Source organism: Panulirus ornatus, chromosome 2 (genome assembly GCF_036320965.1).
Source record: "Panulirus ornatus isolate Po-2019 chromosome 2, ASM3632096v1, whole genome shotgun sequence".
Taxonomy (NCBI): Eukaryota; Metazoa; Arthropoda; class Malacostraca; order Decapoda; family Palinuridae; genus Panulirus; species Panulirus ornatus.
This window is the reverse complement of record NC_092225.1, coordinates 22,743,569-22,765,509: the sequence shown is the minus strand read 5'-3', so window position 1 is coordinate 22,765,509 and position 21,941 is coordinate 22,743,569. Positions and strand designations below refer to the sequence as shown.

Genomic DNA, 21,941 nt, shown 5'->3' with positions numbered 1-21,941 from the left:
AAAAAAAAAATATATATATATATATATATATATATATATATATAAATATATATATATATATATATATATATATATATATATATATCCCTGGGGATGGGGAGAAAGAATACTTCCCACGTATTCCCTGCGTGTCGTAGAAGGCGACTAAAAGGGGAGGGAGCGGGGGGCTGGAAATCCTCCCCTCTCGTTTTTTTTTGATTTTCCAAAAGAAGGAACAGAGAAGGGGGCCAGGTGAGGATATTCCCTCAAAGGCCCAGTCCTCTGTTCTTAACGCTACCTCGCTAACGCGGGAAATTGCGAATAGTTTGAAAGAAGAAAAGATATATATATATATATATATATATATATATATATATACATATATATATATATATATATATATATATATATATATAAACCATGCACAGTGTGTGGGGCCTGGATGTGGAAAGGGAGCTGTGGTTTCGGTGCATTATCACATGACAGCTAGAGACTGAGTGTGAACAAATGGGGCCTTTGGTGTTTTTCCTAGCGCTACCTTGCACACATGAGGGGGGAGGGGGTTGTTATTCCATGTGTGGCGAGGTGGCGATGGGAACAAATAAAGGCAGACAGTATGAATTATGTACGTGTATATATGTATATGTCTGTGTGTGTATATATATGTGTACATTGAGATGTATAGGTATGTATATTGTGCATGGGTGGACATGTATGTATATACATGTGTATGTGGGCGGGTTGGGCCATTCTTTCGTCTGTTTCCTTGCGCTACCTCGCTAACGCGGGAGACAGCGACAAAGCAAAATAAATAATAAATAAATAAATATATATATATATATATATATATATATATATATATACCTCTGTAATTTGAGCACTCACTCTTATCCCCTTTGCCTTTGTACAATGGCACTATGCATGCATTCCGCCAATCCTCAGGCACCTCACCATGAGTCATACATACATTAAATAACCTTACCAACCAGTCAACAATACAGTCACCCCCTTTTTTAATAAATTCCACTGCATTACCATCCAAACCTGCTGCCTTGCCGGCTTTCATCTTCCGCAAAGCTTTCACTACCTCTTCTCTGTTTACCAAATCATTTTCCCTAACCCTCTCACTTTGCACACCACCTCGACCAAAACACCCTATATCTGCCACTCTATCATCAAACACATTCAACAAACCTTCAAAATACTCACTCCGTCTCCTTCTCACATCACCACTACTGGTAAATTATATGGGAGGGTATTGATTTAGAGGGTGAAGGCATGTACAGAGCATCAGATTGGGGAAGAGCAGTGTGGTTTCAGAAGTGGTAGAGGATGTGTGGATCAGGTGTTTGCTTTGAAGAATGTATGTGAGAAATACTTAGAAAAGCAAATGGATTTGTATGTAGCATTTATGGATCTGGAGAAGGCATATGATAGAGTTGATAGAGATGCTCTGTGAAAGGTATTAAGAATATATGGTGTGGGAGGAAAGTTGTTAGAAGCAATGAAAAGTTTTTATCGAGGATGTAAGGCATGTGTACGTGTAGGAAGAGAGGAAAGTGATTGGTTCTCAGTAAATGTAGGTTTGCGGCAGGGGTGTGTGATGTCTCCATGGTTGTTTAATTTGTTTATGGATGGGGTTGTTAGGGAGGTAAATGCAAGAGTTTTGGAAAGAGGGGCAAGTATGAAGTCTGTTGGGGATGAGAGAGCTTGGGAAGTGAGTCAGTTGTTGTTCGCTGATGATACAGCGCTGGTGGCTGATTCATGTGAGAAACTGCAGAAGCTGGTGACTGAGTTTGGTAAAGTGTGTGGAAGAAGAAAGTTAAGAGTAAATGTGAATAAGAGCAAGGTTATTGGGTTGGGAGGTGAGTTTGAATGGAGAAAAACTGGAGGAAGTGAAGTGTTTTAGATATCTGGGAGTGGATCTGGCAGCGGATGGAACCATGGAAGCGGAAGTGGATCATAGGGTGGGGGAGGGGGCGAAAATTCTGGGGATCTTGAAGGATGTGTGGAAGTCGAGAACATTATCTCGGAAAGCAAAAATGGGTATGTTTGAAGGAATAGTGGTTCCAACAATGTTGTATGGTTGCGAGGCGTGGGCTATGGATAGAGTTGTGCGCAGGAGGATGGATGTGCTGGAAATGAGATGTTTGAGGACAACGTGTGGTGTGAGATGGTCTGATCGAGTAAGTAACGTAAGGGTAAGAGAGATGTGTGGAAATAAAAAGAGCGTGGTTGAGAGAGCAGAAGAGGGTGTTTTGAAGTGGTTTGGGCACATGGAGAGAATGAGTGAGGAAAGATTGACCAAGAGGATATATGTGTCGGAGGTGGAGGGAACGAGGAGAAGAGGGAGACCAAATTGGAGGTGGAAAGATGGAGTGAAAAAGATTTTGTGTGATCGGGGCCTGAACATGCAGGAGGGTGAAAGGAGGGCAAGGAATAGAGTGAATTGGAGCGATGTGGTATACCGGGGTTGACGTGCTGTCAGTGGATTGAATCAAGGCATGTGAAGCGTCTGGGGTAAACCATGGAAAGCTGTGTAGGTATGTATATTTGCGTGTGTGGACGTATGTATATACATGTGTAGGGGGGGGGGCCATTTCTTTCGTCTGTTTCCTTGCGCTACCTCGCAAACGCGGGAGACTGCGACAAAGTATAATAAAAAAAAATATAAATAAATATATATATATATATATATATATAAATATATATATATATATATATATATATATATATATATATATCCCTGGGGATGGGGAGAAAGAATACTTCCCACGTATTCCCTGCGTGTCGTAGAAGGCGACTAAAAGGGGAGGGAGCGGGGGGCTGGAAATCCTCCCCTCTCGTTTTTTTTTGATTTTCCAAAAGAAGGAACAGAGAAGGGGGCCAGGTGAGGATATTCCCTCAAAGGCCCAGTCCTCTGTTCTTAACGCTACCCTCGCTAACGCGGGAAATTGCGAATAGTTTGAAAGAAGAAAAGATATATATATATATATATATATATATATATATATATACATATATATATATATATATATATATATATATATATATAAACCATGCACAGTGTGTGGGGCCTGGATGTGGAAAGGGAGCTGTGGTTTCGGTGCATTATCACATGACAGCTAGAGACTGAGTGTGAACAAATGGGGCCTTTGGTGTTTTTCCTAGCGCTACCTTGCACACATGAGGGGGGAGGGGGTTGTTATTCCATGTGTGGCGAGGTGGCGATGGGAACAAATAAAGGCAGACAGTATGAATTATGTACGTGTATATATGTATATGTCTGTGTGTGTATATATATGTGTACATTGAGATGTATAGGTATGTATATTGTGCATGGGTGGACATGTATGTATATACATGTGTATGTGGGCGGGTTGGGCCATTCTTTCGTCTGTTTCCTTGCGCTACCCTCGCTAACGCGGGAGACAGCGACAAAGCAAAATAAATAATAAATAAATAAATATATATATATATATATATATATATATATATATACCTCTGTAATTTGAGCACTCACTCTTATCCCCTTTGCCTTTGTACAATGGCACTATGCATGCATTCCGCCAATCCTCAGGCACCTCACCATGAGTCATACATACATTAAATAACCTTACCAACCAGTCAACAATACAGTCACCCCCTTTTTTAATAAATTCCACTGCATTACCATCCAAACCTGCTGCCTTGCCGGCTTTCATCTTCCGCAAAGCTTTCACTACCTCTTCTCTGTTTACCAAATCATTTTCCCTAACCCTCTCACTTTGCACACCACCTCGACCAAAACACCCTATATCTGCCACTCTATCATCAAAGACATTCAATAAACCTTCAAAATACTCACTCCTGGTAAATTATATGGGAGGGTATTGATTGAGAGGGTGAAGGCATGTACAGAGCATCAGATTGGGGAAGAGCAGTGTGGTTTCAGAATTGGTAGAGGATATGTGGATCAGGTGTTTGCTTTGAAGAATGTACGTGAGAAATACTTAGAAAAGCAAATGGATTTGTATGTAGCATTTATGGATCTGGAGAAGGCATATGATAGAGTTGATAGAGATGCTCTGTGGAAGGTATTAAGAATATATGGTGTGGGAGGAAAGTTGTTAGAAGCAATGAAAAGTTTTTATCGAGGATGTAAGGCATGTGTACGTGTAGGAAGAGAGGAAAAAGATTGGTTCTCACTAAATATAGGTTTGTGGCAGGGGTGTGTGATGTCTCCATGGTTGTTTAATTTGTTTATGGATGGGGTTGTTAGGGAGGTAAATGCAAGAGTTTTGGAAAGAGGGGCAAGTATGAAGTCTGTTGGGGATGAGAGAGCTTGGGAAGTGAGTCAGTTGTTGTTCGCTGATGATACAGCGCTGGTGGCTGATTCATGTGAGAAACTGCAGAAGCTGGTGACTGAGTTTGGTAAAGTGTGTGGAAGAAGAAAGTTGAGTAAAAGTGAATAAGAGCAAGGTTATTAGGTACAGTAGGGTTGAGGGTCAAGTCAATTGGGAGGTGAGTTTGAATGGAGAAAAACTGGAGGAAGTGAAGTGTTTTAGATATCTGGGAGTGGATCTGGCAGCGGATGGAACCATGGAAGCGGAAGTGGATCATAGGGTGGGGGAGGGGGCGAAAATTCTGGGGGTCTTGAAGGATGTGTGGAAGTCGAGAACATTATCTCGGAAAGCAAAAATGGGTATGTTTGAAGGAATAGTGGTTCCAACAATGTTGTATGGTTGCGAGGCGTAGGCTATGGATAGAGTTGTGCGCAGGAGGATGGATGTGCTGGAAATGAGATGTTTGAGGACAATGTGTGGTGTGAGGTGGTTTGATCGAGTGAGTAACGTAAGGGTAAGAGAGATGTGTGGAAATAAAAAGAGCGTGGTTGAGAGAGCAGAAGAGGGTGTTTTGAAGTGGTTTGGGCACATGGAGAGAATATGTGAGGAAAGATTGACCAAGAGGATATATGTGTCGGAGGTGGAGGGAACGAGGAGAAGAGGGAGACCAAATTGGAGGTGGAAAGATGGAGTGAAAAAGATTTTGTGTGATCGGGGCCTGAACATGCAGAAGGGTGAAAGGAGGGCAAGGAATAGAGTGAATTGGAGCGATGTGGTATACCGGGGTTGACGTGCTGTCAGTGGATTGAATCAAGGCATGTAAAGCGTCTGGGGTAAACCATGGAAAGCTGTGTAGGTATGTATATTTGCGTGTGTGGACGTATGTATATACATGTGTATGGGGGGGGGGTTGGGCCATTTCTTTCGTCTGTTTCCTTGCGCTACCTCGCAAACGCGGGAGACAGCGACAAAGTATAATAAAAAAAAATATAAATAAATATATATATATATATATATCTTTCTTTCTTTCAAACTGTTCGCCATTTCCCGCATTAGCGAGTTAGCGTTAAGAACAGAGGGCTGGGCCTTTGAGGGAATATCCTCACCTGGCCCCCTTCTCTGTTCCTTCTTTTGGAAAATTAAAAAAAAAAAGAGAGAGGAGGATTCCAGCCACCCGCTCCCTCCCCTTTTAGTCGCCTTCTACAACACGCAAGGAATACATGGGAAGTATTCTTTCTCCCCTATCCCCAGGGATATATATATATAACTGTGAACCAACTGCCGTAACCAGGATTTGAACCTATGCGCTCGGCCCTGGGTGGCCTGTGTTACAGTCAAGAACTAACTACACCACAGAAGTTCATTTCTTTTATAATCACCCAAATAACAGCAATATAACAAAGACGTCCGCAAATGTAGCAAAAGGGTGCTCATCATAAAATGAATTGCAGAATCACCTTTTCTTGCTTTTTGTGCAGTACTCATTGTTCTGGTAATTCTATCCTGGAAAGGTTACTCATCAAAATCTTAACCTTGCTTGGTGAAGAAGACAAAGGACTGCTACCACTGGTCTGGTAGGACATACTATTTTGTAAGCCTCAAGATTCTGTACTATCTAAGTAAATCATATAAACTATTTTATGGAAGCCTAGAAAACATTATCATTTTCCTTATACAAATTATTTCTTTCCAAATCAAGCTGCATTTGATTTCATAGTACTCCATTAGAAAAGGGTAACTCAACAGGAGCAGGTTATTGAAATCATACTTGCCTCCCTGAGTTGCGATAACTGATGCTTAGAAATAAGATTTTTCAGAAGGAAGGCCTGCACAGGAGCAATGACAGCACATGGCCCTCCACTAGTCTGGATCAATGCAGTTCTTTCATCTTCACTGAATATGAAACCTGAAAATACAAAAAGTAGAGAATTATAAATTTCAAGAAAGGATAAACCAAAGAACTGTTCATCTTGTAACATGAAAATATAAACAAAATACGGACTCTATCAATTTTTTTTCTCTATTTTCAATACAAAGGCTCCAGTCACTAATAGCAGTTCTTATAAAGGCCAGGACTTAGGTGAAACATAAAGAAGGTAAAAGAAATTGATAAAAAGAGAAAAGAGTAATCCAAGATTCTTTTGAAAACTTGGAAAACCAGTCTTTTAAAAAGGGACAGGTCACAGCTCTTATGAAACACAAGAGAGGATAAAGAGTTCCAAAGCCAAAACTGTGAAGGGAAAGAAACAGATATCACTTTGGCCCAGTCTTCAATTGTCAATTGTTACCAGGAAGCCATGTGACACAGTGGCTTGCTGAGTGTGGAGGACCTAGCTAATGGTGGAGCATACAAGCAACCAGTAGGAGAGAACCAGCATTACGGCATAAAGAAAATGAGTCAAGTTCCAAGGTCAATCTGTGATAGCTTGGAGCTTGGACTTCTTTCGAATGAATGTTGGCAAGCAGAGTGAAAACTGACCCATATGTTAATGCAGTCTTCTATACAAGAGCAAATTGGTACTTAGAATAATCAAAGCAACTATCTATAAGTTAACTTAATTATTCATGAGATGTTGGGTTTCTGATACCTGGCTGAAACAACAAGTAACATCTCTTAACTAAGCTTCAAGAAAATACATTGAAAGAATAATTTCATGAACTTTCAAATCAGAACACTTAAAAAATCTCAGAATACTATCACTACAGCTACACCATGTAGACGAAAGCAGATCAAACGGTAATCATCGTTTTTCATTGCACCTCTTCATTTGTGTATCAATCCACTTTATATATACAAGAATGGTTGCTGCAATTTTAGAGATTCTTACAAAAATCTTTTCTGATGTGTGAAACAAAAATATTTAAGCTTTGAAAATCTGATATGTACAGTCTAAGTCATTACTGATGAACATAGTTTTTTCATGTTTGATCATTGTCTCCTGCATTAGCAAGGTACCACTAGGAACAAATGAAGAAAGGCCACATCTGCTCACGTCCATTCTCTAGCTGTGATGTGTAACGTAGTGAAACCACAGTTTCCTATCCACAACCAGAACTCACAGACTTTTCATGGTTTAACCCAGACACTGTATATTTCCTGATTCAGTCCAATGAGAGCACATCAATCCAGTATACCACATCACTCCATGTTACACACACACACACACACACACACACACACACACACACACACACACAAGGTTATGAGGTTCAGAAGAGTTGAGGGACAAGTCAATTGGGAAATAAGTTTGAATGGAGAAAAAATGGAGGAAGTGAAGTGTCTTTGATATCTGTGAGTGGACTTACCAGCAAATAGAACAATGGAAGTGGAAGTGAGTCACGAGATGGGGCAGGGGCAAAAGTTCTGGGAGCAATGAAAAATGTGTGGAAGGAGAGAACATTATCTCGGAGAGCAAAAATGGGTATGTTTGAAGGAATAGTGGTTACAACAATGTTATATGGTTACGAAACCTGGGCTATAGATAGGGTTGTATGGAGGGTGGATGTGTTGGAAATGAAATACATATGGGCAGTATGTAGTGTTAGGTGGTTTGATCGAGTAAGTGATGAAAGGGTTAAGAGAGATGTGTGGAAATAAAAAGAGTGTGGTTGAGAAAGCAGAAGAGGGGTTGTTGAAATGATTTGGACATATGGACAGAATATGTGAGAAAAGGTTGATAAAGAGGATATATGCATCAGAAGTTGAGAAAAAAGGAGTAGCGGAAGACCAAAGTGGAGGTGGAAGGATGGAGTAAAAAAGATTTTGAGCGATTGGGGCCTAAACATACGTACGGGTAAGAGGCATACAAGGAATAGAGTGATATGGAATGATGTGGTATACTAGGGTCAACGTGCTATCAATGGACTGAACCAGAGCATGTGAAACGTCTGGGGGTAAACCACAGAAAGGTCTGTGGGGCCTGGATGTGGATAGGGAGCTGTGGTTCTGGTGTATTGCACATGATAGCTTGAGACTGTAGGTGAATGTTCCCAGCGTTAGTGAGGTAGTGCCAGGAACTAAGAAAAAAAGGCTGCATCTGCTCACACCCATTCTCTAACTGTCATAAGTAATGCATAGGAAATGGTAAATATGTATGAATGAAAGAAAGAAATATATATTTGCTGATAACCTCAAGGAAGATGAAAGACGGTAAGTCCCATGAGCACTTTCGAATAATGGTCATGTCATCAGGGCAGACAGAGGAATGAGACAGGAGACTTAGAACAGTCAGTTGATATACAAGGAAGAGACGTAGCTAAGACAAAGACATGCTATTATCACTTCACTTAATATCATTCAGTACAAAAGATATGACAGATGAGTCCTTTATAAGCATTTTTGTAATCACAACAAACAATTTAATGCAACTATGCATCTAGAATATAAGTAGTCATTTCCTAATGGTAATTTCAGTGCAAAGCTAAAGGGGGCTTTCACCAATTCCAGCAACAATGCAAATAACATAATTCACATTCCTTTATAGAATCAAAAATACAGCGAATTCATCATGCTTGACGAAATTTGGTGCGGCTTCATCATGTTCTATTGATTTTAAGAAAAGTTTCACTTTGATGCAAAAATTGTCCCAGATCATCATAACCCTTCCCACCAGCATATGACACATGTTGCTGTAGGATGAATAATAAAGCTCTAAACAATGCATCCTCGCCAAAGTAATTTCTAAAGAGTATAAGTTTCATCTAAATTCCCTTTTTACAAATCTAAATTTCTGGAGGTTTTCTGAGGTTCCACTGATTTTTGAAAAACAATTTTCCATTTCAAGTTATCTTATCCTAAATTCCCTTACATTCTCACTGCCCTTCCCAGCTTTGAGTTGTCTCTATAACTATAACATTCTTCTTCTAAGATCAATTAATTGATTTCCGTCGATGGTCATACGATAATATGGCTCTGGACATTAATTGAAATCAATACAGATAAACTCGTAGAACACATTATGTGGAACTATCTCATACTCTTATATTACTACTGACACAAGCCAAATGTGCATCGAGAGTGTGTATGTGGTCTTAGAATTACTCTGAACATTGAATAAAAAGTGTCAAAAAATTTCCGATTGGTGGACATAATTGGACGATGACGGCCTTCATGACCCTCAGACCAGAGGCCTAGGGTCCAAACCACCAAACAACCTTACCCATGAACAATATCATACTCTCATACCTTTCCCATGAACGATATCATACTCTCATACCTTCTACAAACATATGAATCAGGAATACAGTGTTGCTTTAGGTCAATATCCTTCCTCAAAATGAAATTGCAAAGGGCTACGTTCGTCAACCCACCTTGTGACCACCTTGCAAAAAGTTCCGGCCGAATGTTTGGTCCCCACACCAGCTGTGACACCTCCTGGATGGATGCAGACCCATGTGACGAGCCTTCCGTCATTATAAAGTAATTTACCTCGCTGAAAAGTCAAGCAGACAGTATTTTTCATTGGCTAGAGCCAAGATATTGGCCGCCTCCAGCCTAACCCACTCGACCCACCACGACTGAGGTAAACAATACGATCCACAACAAACTCAATCTGTCAAACATTTATTTTGTATTATAACAACTAATCATTTCTTATATATTCTGATGACTATAAAATTTTCTTTTGCCATTTTTTACTGTCGGAATAAAGCTGAAATGGTTTTATTTTTATATTTGATTTTTCTAAATCGCAAATATGTTCTTGAACATACCTTCATTAATGTTTGTCACTAATATTTATATCAGCAAAAATCAATATTTGATAGACTTAGAGGTTCAGTTTAGCTTATTTAGCATCAGTATCACGAGGGATTTCGGTAGATATGATTATATGACGGCTTTCGACTGCGAAACGGTCATTATACCGTCAAAGGAGTAATGCGACACGACCACTGGACTTTCTAGATGTTTTAAAGACATGTGCCCATCATATCATGTTCTTGACTAAGGAAGGACAATTAGTAGTGATATGAATATGCTCCTTAAAGATACATGATGTTTTTTATTTCTAAAGAGACAATGTATTCTTAAAAGATGTTAACGATTGCTGGGCTCGAGTCAAAAGGACAACCAATTAACAAAACCGAAGAGAAAAGTTACCCCTTTGTACACAGAAAATGGCGCTGTGCTTCAATTTAAATTAGCAGGTCATGGCCAAGCAGGACGCCCTCACCCTGGTGAAAAAATGTTTTGCCTTCCGTACCCAGATCTTTTTTTTATGCCAATAAAGGATATAGAGGAAAATCAATGAGGAGAATTAGTCTCCAGCCTAACTCAGACTGGCAAAACATATGTTCAATTCAGCATTCAAATTTATGAGTCATCGTCAACCATTTTGCTCCCTTCTGTCCTCAAAGTCGTGGAAAAACATTTGACCTAAACGCCTGACTTATGTATAAACCATCATTTCCAACATATCCTTGTGATGCAGTTCTAAGCCCACGTAAAACTATAATGGAGTTAACAATGCCAAACATCAGAATTCCTGTTCCATAACAGCTTAACCATCCAGCGAAGAAAACCAGCTAGAGCTGGTGGAAAAGACGAGAAGGACGATATAAGATGGATTTTCTGGATATCATAATGTTGCAAGGGATTTAGGGGAATACGAGGTCAATAAGTTATGAATATATAGATTTCTGAAAGGTGAACGGAAGAATGGGTCTTAAGGAGTAGAAATATTTAGATGCTATGTTAGTAGAAGTTGCTCGGGAGAGATAAAACAGTTACTTATCATCGCAGTAACTACCCTTTAACAAACCCATTTAACCCATTCAGATGGGTAAAACCATGTCCGGTTTTTTCTATTAAATGACAATTTGCGACGTTATAGTACAATATAGTAACAGGATAGCATATCTTTAGTTTATATAGATTTTCTTTCCCTAAATCTATCAATACATCTTAAAACAAAAAACTTTGACAGTCGTATGTGTATACACGAGTGATTAATAGTTCTCAATAAAAAAAAAAATTCATTTCGTTAATCGGCCACATAACCTCATTATCATTATTCAAACTAGCTTTAACAATAATGTAAACTGTTTTTTTATTCCTCACTTCATGGGATTTGGGCAAAAAGCACGTACAACTCAAGGTGGCGGAAGAATAAAACTAAGATTTACCGATTTGTTCATGGGAGAAATGGATTCTTTTAGAGATGAAATAAATTTAGAGGGCTTACTGGAGGGTTCTTGGCTGCGAGTTCATGAAGTTCGAAAAAATGAAGGAGAGGACCTAACCCAAATACCCCATTGGCAATCACTCTGTGGTAAAACTAATGTCTGTAAATGATATTCTCTATATTCATGCTTGATCGCCGTTTTCCGCTTTAGGGAGGTAGCGGTAAGAAAAAATAAGGAAATAGCCTCATTCACTTGCATTCACTGTATTTTATGTCATGTATAATGTTATCAAAATCTAGAGTTTTCTCATCGCTCCTGTGTCTCGTTTTGCATTGAATTAGTTAATCATTTGATGATATAGTATATGGCTTGTTCACTTATGTGGAACTACCACATGAAACTTAGCACTTATTCTAGATTTTATCTTTTCAATGATTCAGAAGAATGATGTCATACTATTTTGATACTTCTCTGGGATTTTTGTCCCTTTAAGTTCACCAGGTGTGATAATGCCTAATGTTCCTTAACCCTTAATGTATTTTGTGTGTTAGGTGTCCAGTAAAGGAGTGTTGTAAAGCCAAGAGACTTAGATGGCAATCAACATGTCAGAATGAGTGGGTTGGGATTCCTTAGATCATTGGAAATCACTACAAACCTTTGAGATGACAACAATCATGAGAAATTATAATAATGGCACAGCACTGCATATATTGCACTTGAGTTGACCCCTATCAGTGACCTGTTAAGGTTGAAGCACTAAAGGCTAAGAAGCCTCACTGGAGTTCACTAGTTATGGACACTATTGCCATGGCCACCCCTTTGAGGGAGTTCCACTTGAAACAGGCACCAGAGATACAGATAGATAGTACTCCATAACTTATAAAAAAAAAAAATTAAACAGGTTAACCACACTGAGTCTGAAGGAAAAATTGATGGGTAATCAGATGGTTGAAGGATGAATCATATATTGTTTTTTTTCAGGTAAGCATTCTGATAAGACAAATATTTTCTGCTTTTTATGGCTTGTAACCAGAAAATTGATATCAACCAAATGAATGAAATATCAGCAGCTACATATCAAAAAATGAATTATGCTGCTGCAGCACCTGCCTAGTTGCTTCATAAATGATTTGTATATATTAGACCACTTTGTATTACAACTGGGTCTACAAATTTTTTCAACACTATTGCAGATCTAATTCTTATAAGAGTAACACTTAGGTAAGTGTGAGTTTTGAAAATCTCATGTTCTAAACAAATACCATTGAAATTATCTACTTAAAAAAAACTATGAAATATGTAGGGATGTGCATGTTTTTACAAAAGTATTTGATTAGAGCAGTAAGTTCTACTAATATTGATACTAATTTTATATCAATGTTTGGGATCAGTTTCTGATATCTTGTTGAAAAATTCCATGTTATATGGCTTAATGATCTCACAGTTTTCTGTGGGAATAACTTGTAACAATATTCTCCATTCAGTACTAATTTGTATAGATTACTTACTTTCCTACCACAACAAACCCATGTATGAATCTTTACACCACACGAGAAGCTAGCCATGTCCATTAGTTGGGAGCACAGGTGAGGAAATGTGGTGGTGTTGTGTATTTGTAGTGATTCATTTGTTTGAATAATCTTTCTGGAACACTGATTGAAGCTACTTTGTAGCATGGATTTGTTTTATTGATAAGTAAACCTCCAAGAGACCTCACATTTTATTGGCTTCATATAATACATCGCCATACACACATAGCACCACCTCGCCACATAAAAACTTAAATTATTTGTACATAAATATCTTTAAAATCATAACCATTCATGGCAATACAACAACAACTAATTGTCGATCAAACCATCAGAGTTCATGAATACACCGCCTTACATATTTGTATTCTGTAGTGATATACGGTACATTGAGGTTTAACAGGCACTCGTTCTCAGAACAGAAGACACTCTAAGGCATAGATCCGTAACACACAAATCAGTGCAATTATACTACCAACCCATGTACTTAACCCATTTGGTGACCTGTTCACATTTGCACTTTTTTAAACATGGTAATAATTTATCCACAAAGTATACACATTCATCATAAAGTGTAGAGTGAACATAGCTAGGAGATTATCAGCTGAGTACATAAGCTTGTAGTACATGCATTCTGAGCATCTAAGTGACCTAAGTGTGTTTGGGAACATAGCCCTAAACCAATCCTCTATGAGGGCCCACATTGCATTTCTCTAATTTTTTTTTGGTATAAAAATGTTTGTAAATAAATTTTCATACAGCATACCAAAAAAGTATCCTTAATAAGTAGAAAAGTGGAAAGCATATGAAATATTAATGAGGTTTACAAAAACTAACGCCGGTCAAGTTTAAAAATGGTTCAGACCTGCCATTGGATGCCTATTTTGTGTGTGATTTATGACCTATAATTTAACTAATTACTTTATTTTACTGTACTGTATATTGATATCTTATGATGTGGATTTGTCAACACCTGGAGTAAATGACAGTTCGTTCCAAAGACAGGGCTCACAAACAATGGTAATACTGGACTGTTGACATCTAAGCTACAAGAAGTACATTCATGTACAGCACATGATATAGTACAACTAGGAGTGTACACAGAGAGTTAAATATTACAAATGTGGGAAATGTAAAATGTTGGATGATAAGGAGGAAATATTTGAGTGTTGTCAGCCCACTGGTAGTGGAGCCTTAGTTATTACAAGTTGAATGGAAGTTGCCTCCTACATATGTACTTATATTACGCTTGTCCAACACTTGAAGAATGGTTTTCAAGTTGTTCAGTTTTAAGGTGAAGTGGAGAACATTTTCAGAGGCTAGCCCTGCCTTGGCTTTCTTTCATAACTGATGAGTAGCAGAGAGCAGGTTCTGGTAGCACTATTCCACCACCAGTCCATAGAACGTAGGTGAAGCTGGAGCACTAGCAGAGGAACATCAGCTTGATAATCATTTCTATCTTTTTTGTACATTCTGTGGTGTCATACTTCTAAGATTTAGATAGGATTTACAGCAGTTGTTATTCATTCTATGAAGAGAGAACGTTGTAAATACTACGTGATCACCACTGGTAAATTAGGCAGCTATAGATTTTCACACTTCTATACTCTAGAAGTCACAGAGCAGGAATCAATATCCTTGTGTTTCTTAAACCTGGTGTTTCTCCTTTCTAGGTCAACAGTAGATCATATAAAACATCTAGAGGAGAATCCTGTCTACATAAAGAAAGACACAGTACCAAAGTATTATCATGTTCCCTACCAGTAATGACCTGACTTGTCCTTGAGTGAGTCAAGGTCTTCAGGTGTATTGTAGTTTCAAAATTTTATCTTTGAATTAATGAGTACTTTTAGAGAACTTTTACTGCTTCAGAAACTATTACCAACATGAGTTATGTTTAACCTAGTACAAATGTATTAGATTGGGTTGTTTGGCTCGGTGATATTCTCAAAATAAATTAGAGGATTTTAGTTTGGCACTGTGTCTGTCTTAAAGTGCATTGAGTTCTGTGCCTTACGATGAATAGGAGTCTTGTCTAGATGCAATATATGATGTAGTCACGATACTCTTTCTCATGATAAGTGGTCACTTATCATCATCTTCAATATTAATATGACTAGTAAAATCATGCTGATAATTGCCAATACTATTCATAAAGTAATAATAATAATAATAATAATAATAATAATAATAATAATAATAATAATAATAATATTAATAGTATTAATGACAATAATAATAATAACAATAATAATAATAATAATAATAATAATAATAATGAATAAAAATAATAATAATCCATTTGTTTAAGTGATTCTAAGATCACAGGAGTTCTAACCTCATAACCAAGCTTTCCTTATTCTATTCATATTCCTCCCTGATTGTCTAACCATCACGGTGAATAGCAAACTCTTAGTTTTGTTACAAAACTAACAATTTAATGTAACAGAGATAAAGACTCAGGAAAATTTAACAGTTATGATTATATTTGTATCACTCCAGGCATTGTAGGATATTATAATCAGAGGAACACCCTACTCTATCTCTAGCTACATGCACCAGTGCAAAATTTTGGGATATCATTGGCCCTTTCTGAAGCTGCCTCATAATCTAGAGTATATTAGTTATAATCCTCCTCGCTGTAATTTACTATTGGTCTACCAGGAATGTCCACAGTCTTTTCATTCGGCATCTGAAGCATTCTGCATCAAAGTACTAAGTTGACCAGAGTTCCCTGTTCGAACTGGAAGGCCGTACATTAAGGCCATAATTATTTTTCTTTTCTTCTAAATAGTATTAATATTAACATAGTATATAACATACAAAACACCTGCAATATACAGCATGATAAGGAAGGTGTTGTATCTGCACCTGAATGCTATCCTGGAAATGTTATATACACTCACATAACAGAGCAGACTACACCTAACTTATGCCAAATTATGCAGCTCTGTAGCACAGACATCATCAAGGGACAACAAAAGCTTCTGTATGGGCAGTTGACACAACTTCTGAATCACCAACAACAAATTTCAACTTGGTTTGTATTTCTAATTCATTGTCTTGATATATAAACCTGCCTGATAAAATATTACCTCATATCTAACAATATAAAAACTTGTTGTGCAGTTTTCTGCAAATGACAAATATTCAGTGTAACATAAATTTTGCAAATTTCACAAATAGTAAACCTCAATGAAGGATATTATTCTTTGCTCTATATGCTTAATATGTAGCAAGAAAACATTGCAAAAAGATTACAAAAAATGTATACAAAATATAAAATCCTAAATTAGGTTTGAGCTTAAATTCCACCTTTTGTTAGTTATTTGGACAATACGATAAAGATTTCATAGAGAGTAAAAAGGGTAATTCCAATCTTTAGTGTTTACATAAGAATTTTGAGAAGACAAAAATCTTAAATCTTTCCTTAGGACAATATGAAAATATTTTGTGCTGATGAATTGTGTGATATATAAACTGCATGCTCATTTCTTACCAACAGTAATCATACGATGTTTGAGCAATATGCCATGAAATAAAGTACTTTTGTCACCTTGCAGTCAAGAATTGGCAAAATCTATGTTCTATTGATATTTGCTGGAAATGCAGTGTTCTTGTGTATAAATATTTTTAAGGCAAGCACATGATCAAAAACCATCTCTTAAATACATACATGTGCAATTCCAATATCACTCCAAACTTGCATCCATTTCCACTCACTAACATTTTTAAAGCATGTAGACTATAAAGATTTACACTTATAAATTCGTAACACTATATCACTGCTTCCATAAATCTATGATAAAGAATCCCAAAATAGTTATAATCAGTTATACTTTACAGTTAGTGTTCAATAAACACTTTTCACAACTTCTTAAGTGTGTAATTCTTAAGCCTTTCTCAGATATGTGCTGCACAAGTTCTTGCATTGATCAATAACCCTTACAGAATTCCAGAATCTAACACATACAGTACCTGAATTATTACAGATTCCACTTTTTCATGATATTTGTTAAAATTTCATGTAGTATATAGTACTGAAAGGAAGGTTATGAATTTTTGTAAGAACTAAAAAACTCTGTCAATGGAGGATACATATCTGTAGATATATGACAGTACACTAAGCCAAGGGAAATCTGAGGCATGCACATCTTCAGGCAAAATAGATGTAGGAATCTTGCAGTGAACATTTTACTTATCTGAGTTCTCTACTTTTTCTTTTTATTTGTATTACCAGAGAGAAATATTACAACCCTTATTTCAAATTACACAACCCAAACTATGTGAGTGTAATCTGCTGCAAATGCAAGAGCATGCATCCCTTATGTTTCCACTTAGATCACTCTCATATCAGATTAAAGCCATAAATATCTGTGGATCTCTGTAGATCATGGAATCTTGAAGTTCTCAGTCTATCTGAGAGATTCAATAACTACTATGTAAAAATCATGGTATGTAACTGAAAATTTATCTGAAGACATACTTCAAACACTAATTGCTACATAAACAATAAATCTTGTTCCATGAAGTAGTCAAGAGATTCACATATTTCATAATATCTAACAGAAAAGTAAATTATGTTCCTGAAGATGATTTAGTGATATTAAGATACATAATTACTAAGACTGAAACAATATCTAAAACTATTTTTTTTACATAATCATAGAAAACCAATGCTTTGTATACTGAAAGAGGTTCACACAGGGACCAATAGTTACAGACTGCATATAAAAAGAGCCAATAATTAGGACTAGAAGAGAGTCCACATAAGTACATATGTATCTATATGCTCATACTAGATAAAAATCATCTGTTTAATATTGTAAAACTTTTGTGATTCTTTTGTTTGTCAAGCATGTTAAATTCATAAAAAAATATATGGAGATTCAGTCTAAAAAGTCAAAGAGTCGTATAATTACATAAATCAAATCCAAACTCTGCAAGTTCTTCAGATGCATGAAAAATTTACAATGAAATTAGATCATTGAGGACCTGAAATTTCTTGAGCAAAAAGGAAAGTTAGCGTGGAAAAGATCTGAGAAATATGATTCTCTTCATATAAGAAATCATTACAGTCTTGATATTTCAGTCATAAATGTTATATCAAATTACAAGAAACATTCAAAGGATCTTGTACACTACAGTGACTGAACATATTTTTCTTTGAACATTAAAGTAATGGAATGTACATTGTAGCAACAAAAACGATCAATTAACTCAAGAGATTCTTTGGATCATACTGTTTCTGTATAAAAGTATATCTAGATCTATCCCAATACAACATAATGAAAGTTGAGCTTATAATCTTATTAGTACTATTATTCATGAATTTTAAAATGGAAAATGAGTTATACAAATTTTTGAAACTGCTTAATTTCCAAGAATCATTTGAGATTCAAAACCCATTAATACTTAATTTTGTCCTCACAAAAGTCCTTGACTTAAAATATATTTGGAGGAAATGCTGTAAAACATTTAGCTTTTGATTATTACAAGAGTCCATTTAAGTCTTTACTTTTCATAATCACTCAGTGTTTTCAATAAGGTATCATGTGAACCATTCACATTTTATGTTACATATCATTGCAGTATTACCTGAAGTTTCACATTCGAAGACAATATAAGAACTTACTGGATACATGTAACTTCTTATAACCAATCTTTTCATAAGATACATGCTTTGCAATATGTAAGAATATAAATGAAATTTGATCTACATACAGAATTGCTAATTATTAATTGTACCAAGAAACACATATCTGAATATGTGACTTACAATCAGTTGGCTTTTCTCTTTAGTTATGCACATACTATACTTGAAAGTTTCCTATTTTCAGTAATTATGTGCTGATTTCTTTCTTACCTGCACTTAAGTCCCAGATCTACAGAGATTTTTTAGATTAGAAAACTTTTTGTAGTGGTAAAGGTAAGTCTCATGTGGAATTAACAGCTCCAGATATTTTTACTATCACACAAAATTAGAAACTTTCCAGGCATAAATTTCACTGAAATTAAATTTGGTAAAAAAGACTTTTAGAGCCGTAGGAGTATGGGAAATAGATGGATAAGAATGGAATTTTACATAGCTGAGCAGCTAATTCATTTTGCTAATGCCAAGATCTGTAACAATTAGACATATCATTTGGAATCTGAAATCTTGCAGGTACTTGAATCTTGGGCAACTTTTAACTAATGTTTTGATTCAAGTGTCTCCAGCGGAGAAGAACTTTCACCATGACCAACTTCTTTGCTTATGCTGCTTTTAATGCCACTGCTACTATTTACATTGTTTCATAAGCTTTTGTAGTTGGTTAATATATACAGTTTTGACATGATATTTTTCATAAACTTAAGAAGGGTTTAAGATTTTTTTAATATACTTGGATTTATTATACAAACCCTGAAAAGACGAAATTATTTATGACAACATTGTCGACAAACGTCAAACTGGAAATTCTGACATATTGCAACATGTAATCATTACTTCATAAAGATAGAAATAGATCAATCAACCAGCCTTAGTTTTCAATGAGGAGACTTCAATACATCCATATATATATATAAATATCAACTAACAGATTTTGCCCTTCACTCGTGTGTGGGCAAATATAGGAAATATGTATATAAAAGCAGTACTGAAAGATTTTTCTATACAATTTCTCCATTTAAATTAGGAGTACACACACAGTTAATATAACACCATCATTTAGATTGGTATCATATCATTGGTAAAGGTTTATAGAAATCTACAAATGTCTAAACTTTGCCATGAAAATGTTAAATAAAATATTTTTCCTTTTACTTCCATTCAGGAATGGAAGAATGTTTTGACAATTTCAGAGGCATAAAACTATCTTACATAGTCTCTTTGGATTCTGTCTCTAGAGATCATTGCTTACAAAAGAATCAACACTAAATTATGTTGAGAAAAGTCTTTTTATCAACCATTATTAACTTAGGTTGGGAAAATGGATCTGATCCTTGTGGTACATAATAGTATTACTATAAAAAATGAAGCAATTACCATAGTGAGTTGATACTGTCTTATATTCTGCTTTGTGTCTTACATGTAGCAAAACACCTGTACCTACAGAGGCTTAACATTATGAAATGCATTTCTCTGGCACATCACATATGATTTGCAATTAATCTAGTTTAGCAACCCAACACTATAAGGCATATAATAATTTCCAAATTTACTGTACATCCATCAGAAACCAAAATACATTAGTCCATGGTAAACATCAGCAAAGAGAGATGCAGGGCTGTAACATGCAGCAAGAACCAATAGTCACCTATAGTGACAAATCTATAAGCCATTATCCATGCTTGGTGGATATGTGCAATGTACAGTACCATAATAACATAAGGCTCTCTTCTGGTCAGCCACATATTTAAAGTCCAAAGTATCTCCTTTGAACAACAGGTGTTAGGTACTTTCATTACACAGCTTTATGCTATAAACCATCTGTTCCATGGACTAATAGCAAAGCATAATAGATCCATTTAAATGAATTAAGTTCTTATTGTGAAACGGAAAAGGCTTTGTGCATTGTTGTTTTAAAAGCACTGGAAAAAATGTCTTATAACGTGGCTGACTGTGTGTTGGGTCACACGATATGTACCTTTCACAAGCCCTGTTATTCTCTGGCTCAGCACTGGCTGGAAAGTGATATTTTTCATACTATACACACCACATTCTTAATGTTGTAATGTAAACACTGAGTGCTGTACACAGTTGACTCAAGTTAATGGAAGGTAACATAAAAGTCACTCTGTTGCACTGTCTTTAAACTCAGTGTTTCTAGTGTTTGTGACTCACTGTCGTTGCATCTCATCATCAAGTTGTGTCTACTCCATGTCATTCCTGTGTTGCTTGCTTATCAATCTTGTTATGCCATTACACCAGTCCCTGAGAAAAGGAATTATATGTAGTATTTGTCATAAGAAAGATGAATAATGGAAGACAAAAAATTATCATATACATATTTTACCTCAGGACCAATTTCTGCAAAAGAGTTTTGATGTTACCCAGGACCTTTCTAAAGGCTCCTGCAGCCCAAGGTTGTACTACCTACAGTAGCAGGGAAATGTAAACTCCTTTGGAGTGAGAAGTTCTTTGATGAAACTGTACTCCCAGTGATACAGCCTCGCCAAAGGTGGCTTTTCACTCGTGGTGTAACCTAATGCAGGTGGAGTCTGGGAATATCTTTTTTTTTCTTAATTACTGTTTCCTCTGAAAATGAGGTAGTGACAGGAAACTGACAAAGAATGGCCCATCCACTCATATACACATATATATAAATAAATGCCCATATACATACATATAAATATCAACATATACATACATATATATATATATATATATATACAGACATATACATATATACACATGTACACATTCAATCTTGCTTGCCTTCATCCATTCCTGCTGCTATCCTGCCACACAGGAAAAAGCATTGCTGCCCTTTGTTTCAGCAAGGTAGCGCCTGGAAAAACAGACAAAAAAGGCCACATCTGTTCACACTCGAGGTAATTTATATGAAAGAGTCCTGGTGTTAACCAGGACGTTTCTAAAGGCTGCACTACTTCCAGGAGCAGAAAAATGTAAAGTCCTTTAGAGTGAGAAGTTCACTGATGAGACTGAACTTTCAAAGATACTGCCTCACTATAGACGACTCTTCATTAATGATCTAACCTTGAGCAGGCAGATTTACCCTTCCATCTTTCTACAACTAAATAAGAAATGACAGAGAACAAGGACATGAAGGAGGACTCATAACACTCATCCACCAAACTATACATCTTTTCAATGCCAATGACACTACAAAACAAAACTGCTCAACACAGTGACAACACCTTAGAAATACAATCCATAAAAATCTAACTTCACAGTACAAACTGCAACATAATCTATACCCACATACCACTCCCCCTTAATACCCACCTCCCCAGATACACTCCCAACTGTACAATCTCA

The 21,941-nt window shown here is 36.5% G+C and overlaps 2 protein-coding genes across 7 annotated transcripts in view; both read right to left on the bottom strand.

Annotated features, from left to right (window-relative positions):
- The window catches only part of LOC139754177 (ubiquitin carboxyl-terminal hydrolase MINDY-3 homolog), a 38,870-nt gene extending 29,038 nt beyond the window's left edge, over nucleotides 1-9,832 (bottom strand). For both annotated transcript variants that reach the window (XM_071671369.1, XM_071671379.1), the window contains exons 1-2: nucleotides 9,615-9,832; nucleotides 6,077-6,210 (exon numbers count right to left, since the gene is read on the bottom strand). In XM_071671369.1, coding sequence (XP_071527470.1) covers nucleotides 6,077-6,210; nucleotides 9,615-9,717 — 237 coding nt within the window. In that variant the 5' untranslated portion in view covers nucleotides 9,718-9,832. The remainder of the gene's footprint in view (nucleotides 1-6,076; nucleotides 6,211-9,614) is intronic.
- Nucleotides 9,833-13,136: 3,304 nt separating this feature from the next.
- LOC139754161 (uncharacterized) overlaps nucleotides 13,137-21,941 on the bottom strand; it is a 448,889-nt gene continuing 440,084 nt past the window's right edge. For all 5 annotated transcript variants that reach the window (XR_011713842.1, XM_071671339.1, XM_071671349.1 and 2 more), the window contains one exon: nucleotides 13,137-20,873. Coding sequence is in view for 1 of the 5 variants with exons in the window: in XM_071671349.1 (XP_071527450.1) it covers nucleotides 20,854-20,873 (20 nt within the window). In the remaining 4 variants the exon portion in view is untranslated. The remainder of the gene's footprint in view (nucleotides 20,874-21,941) is intronic.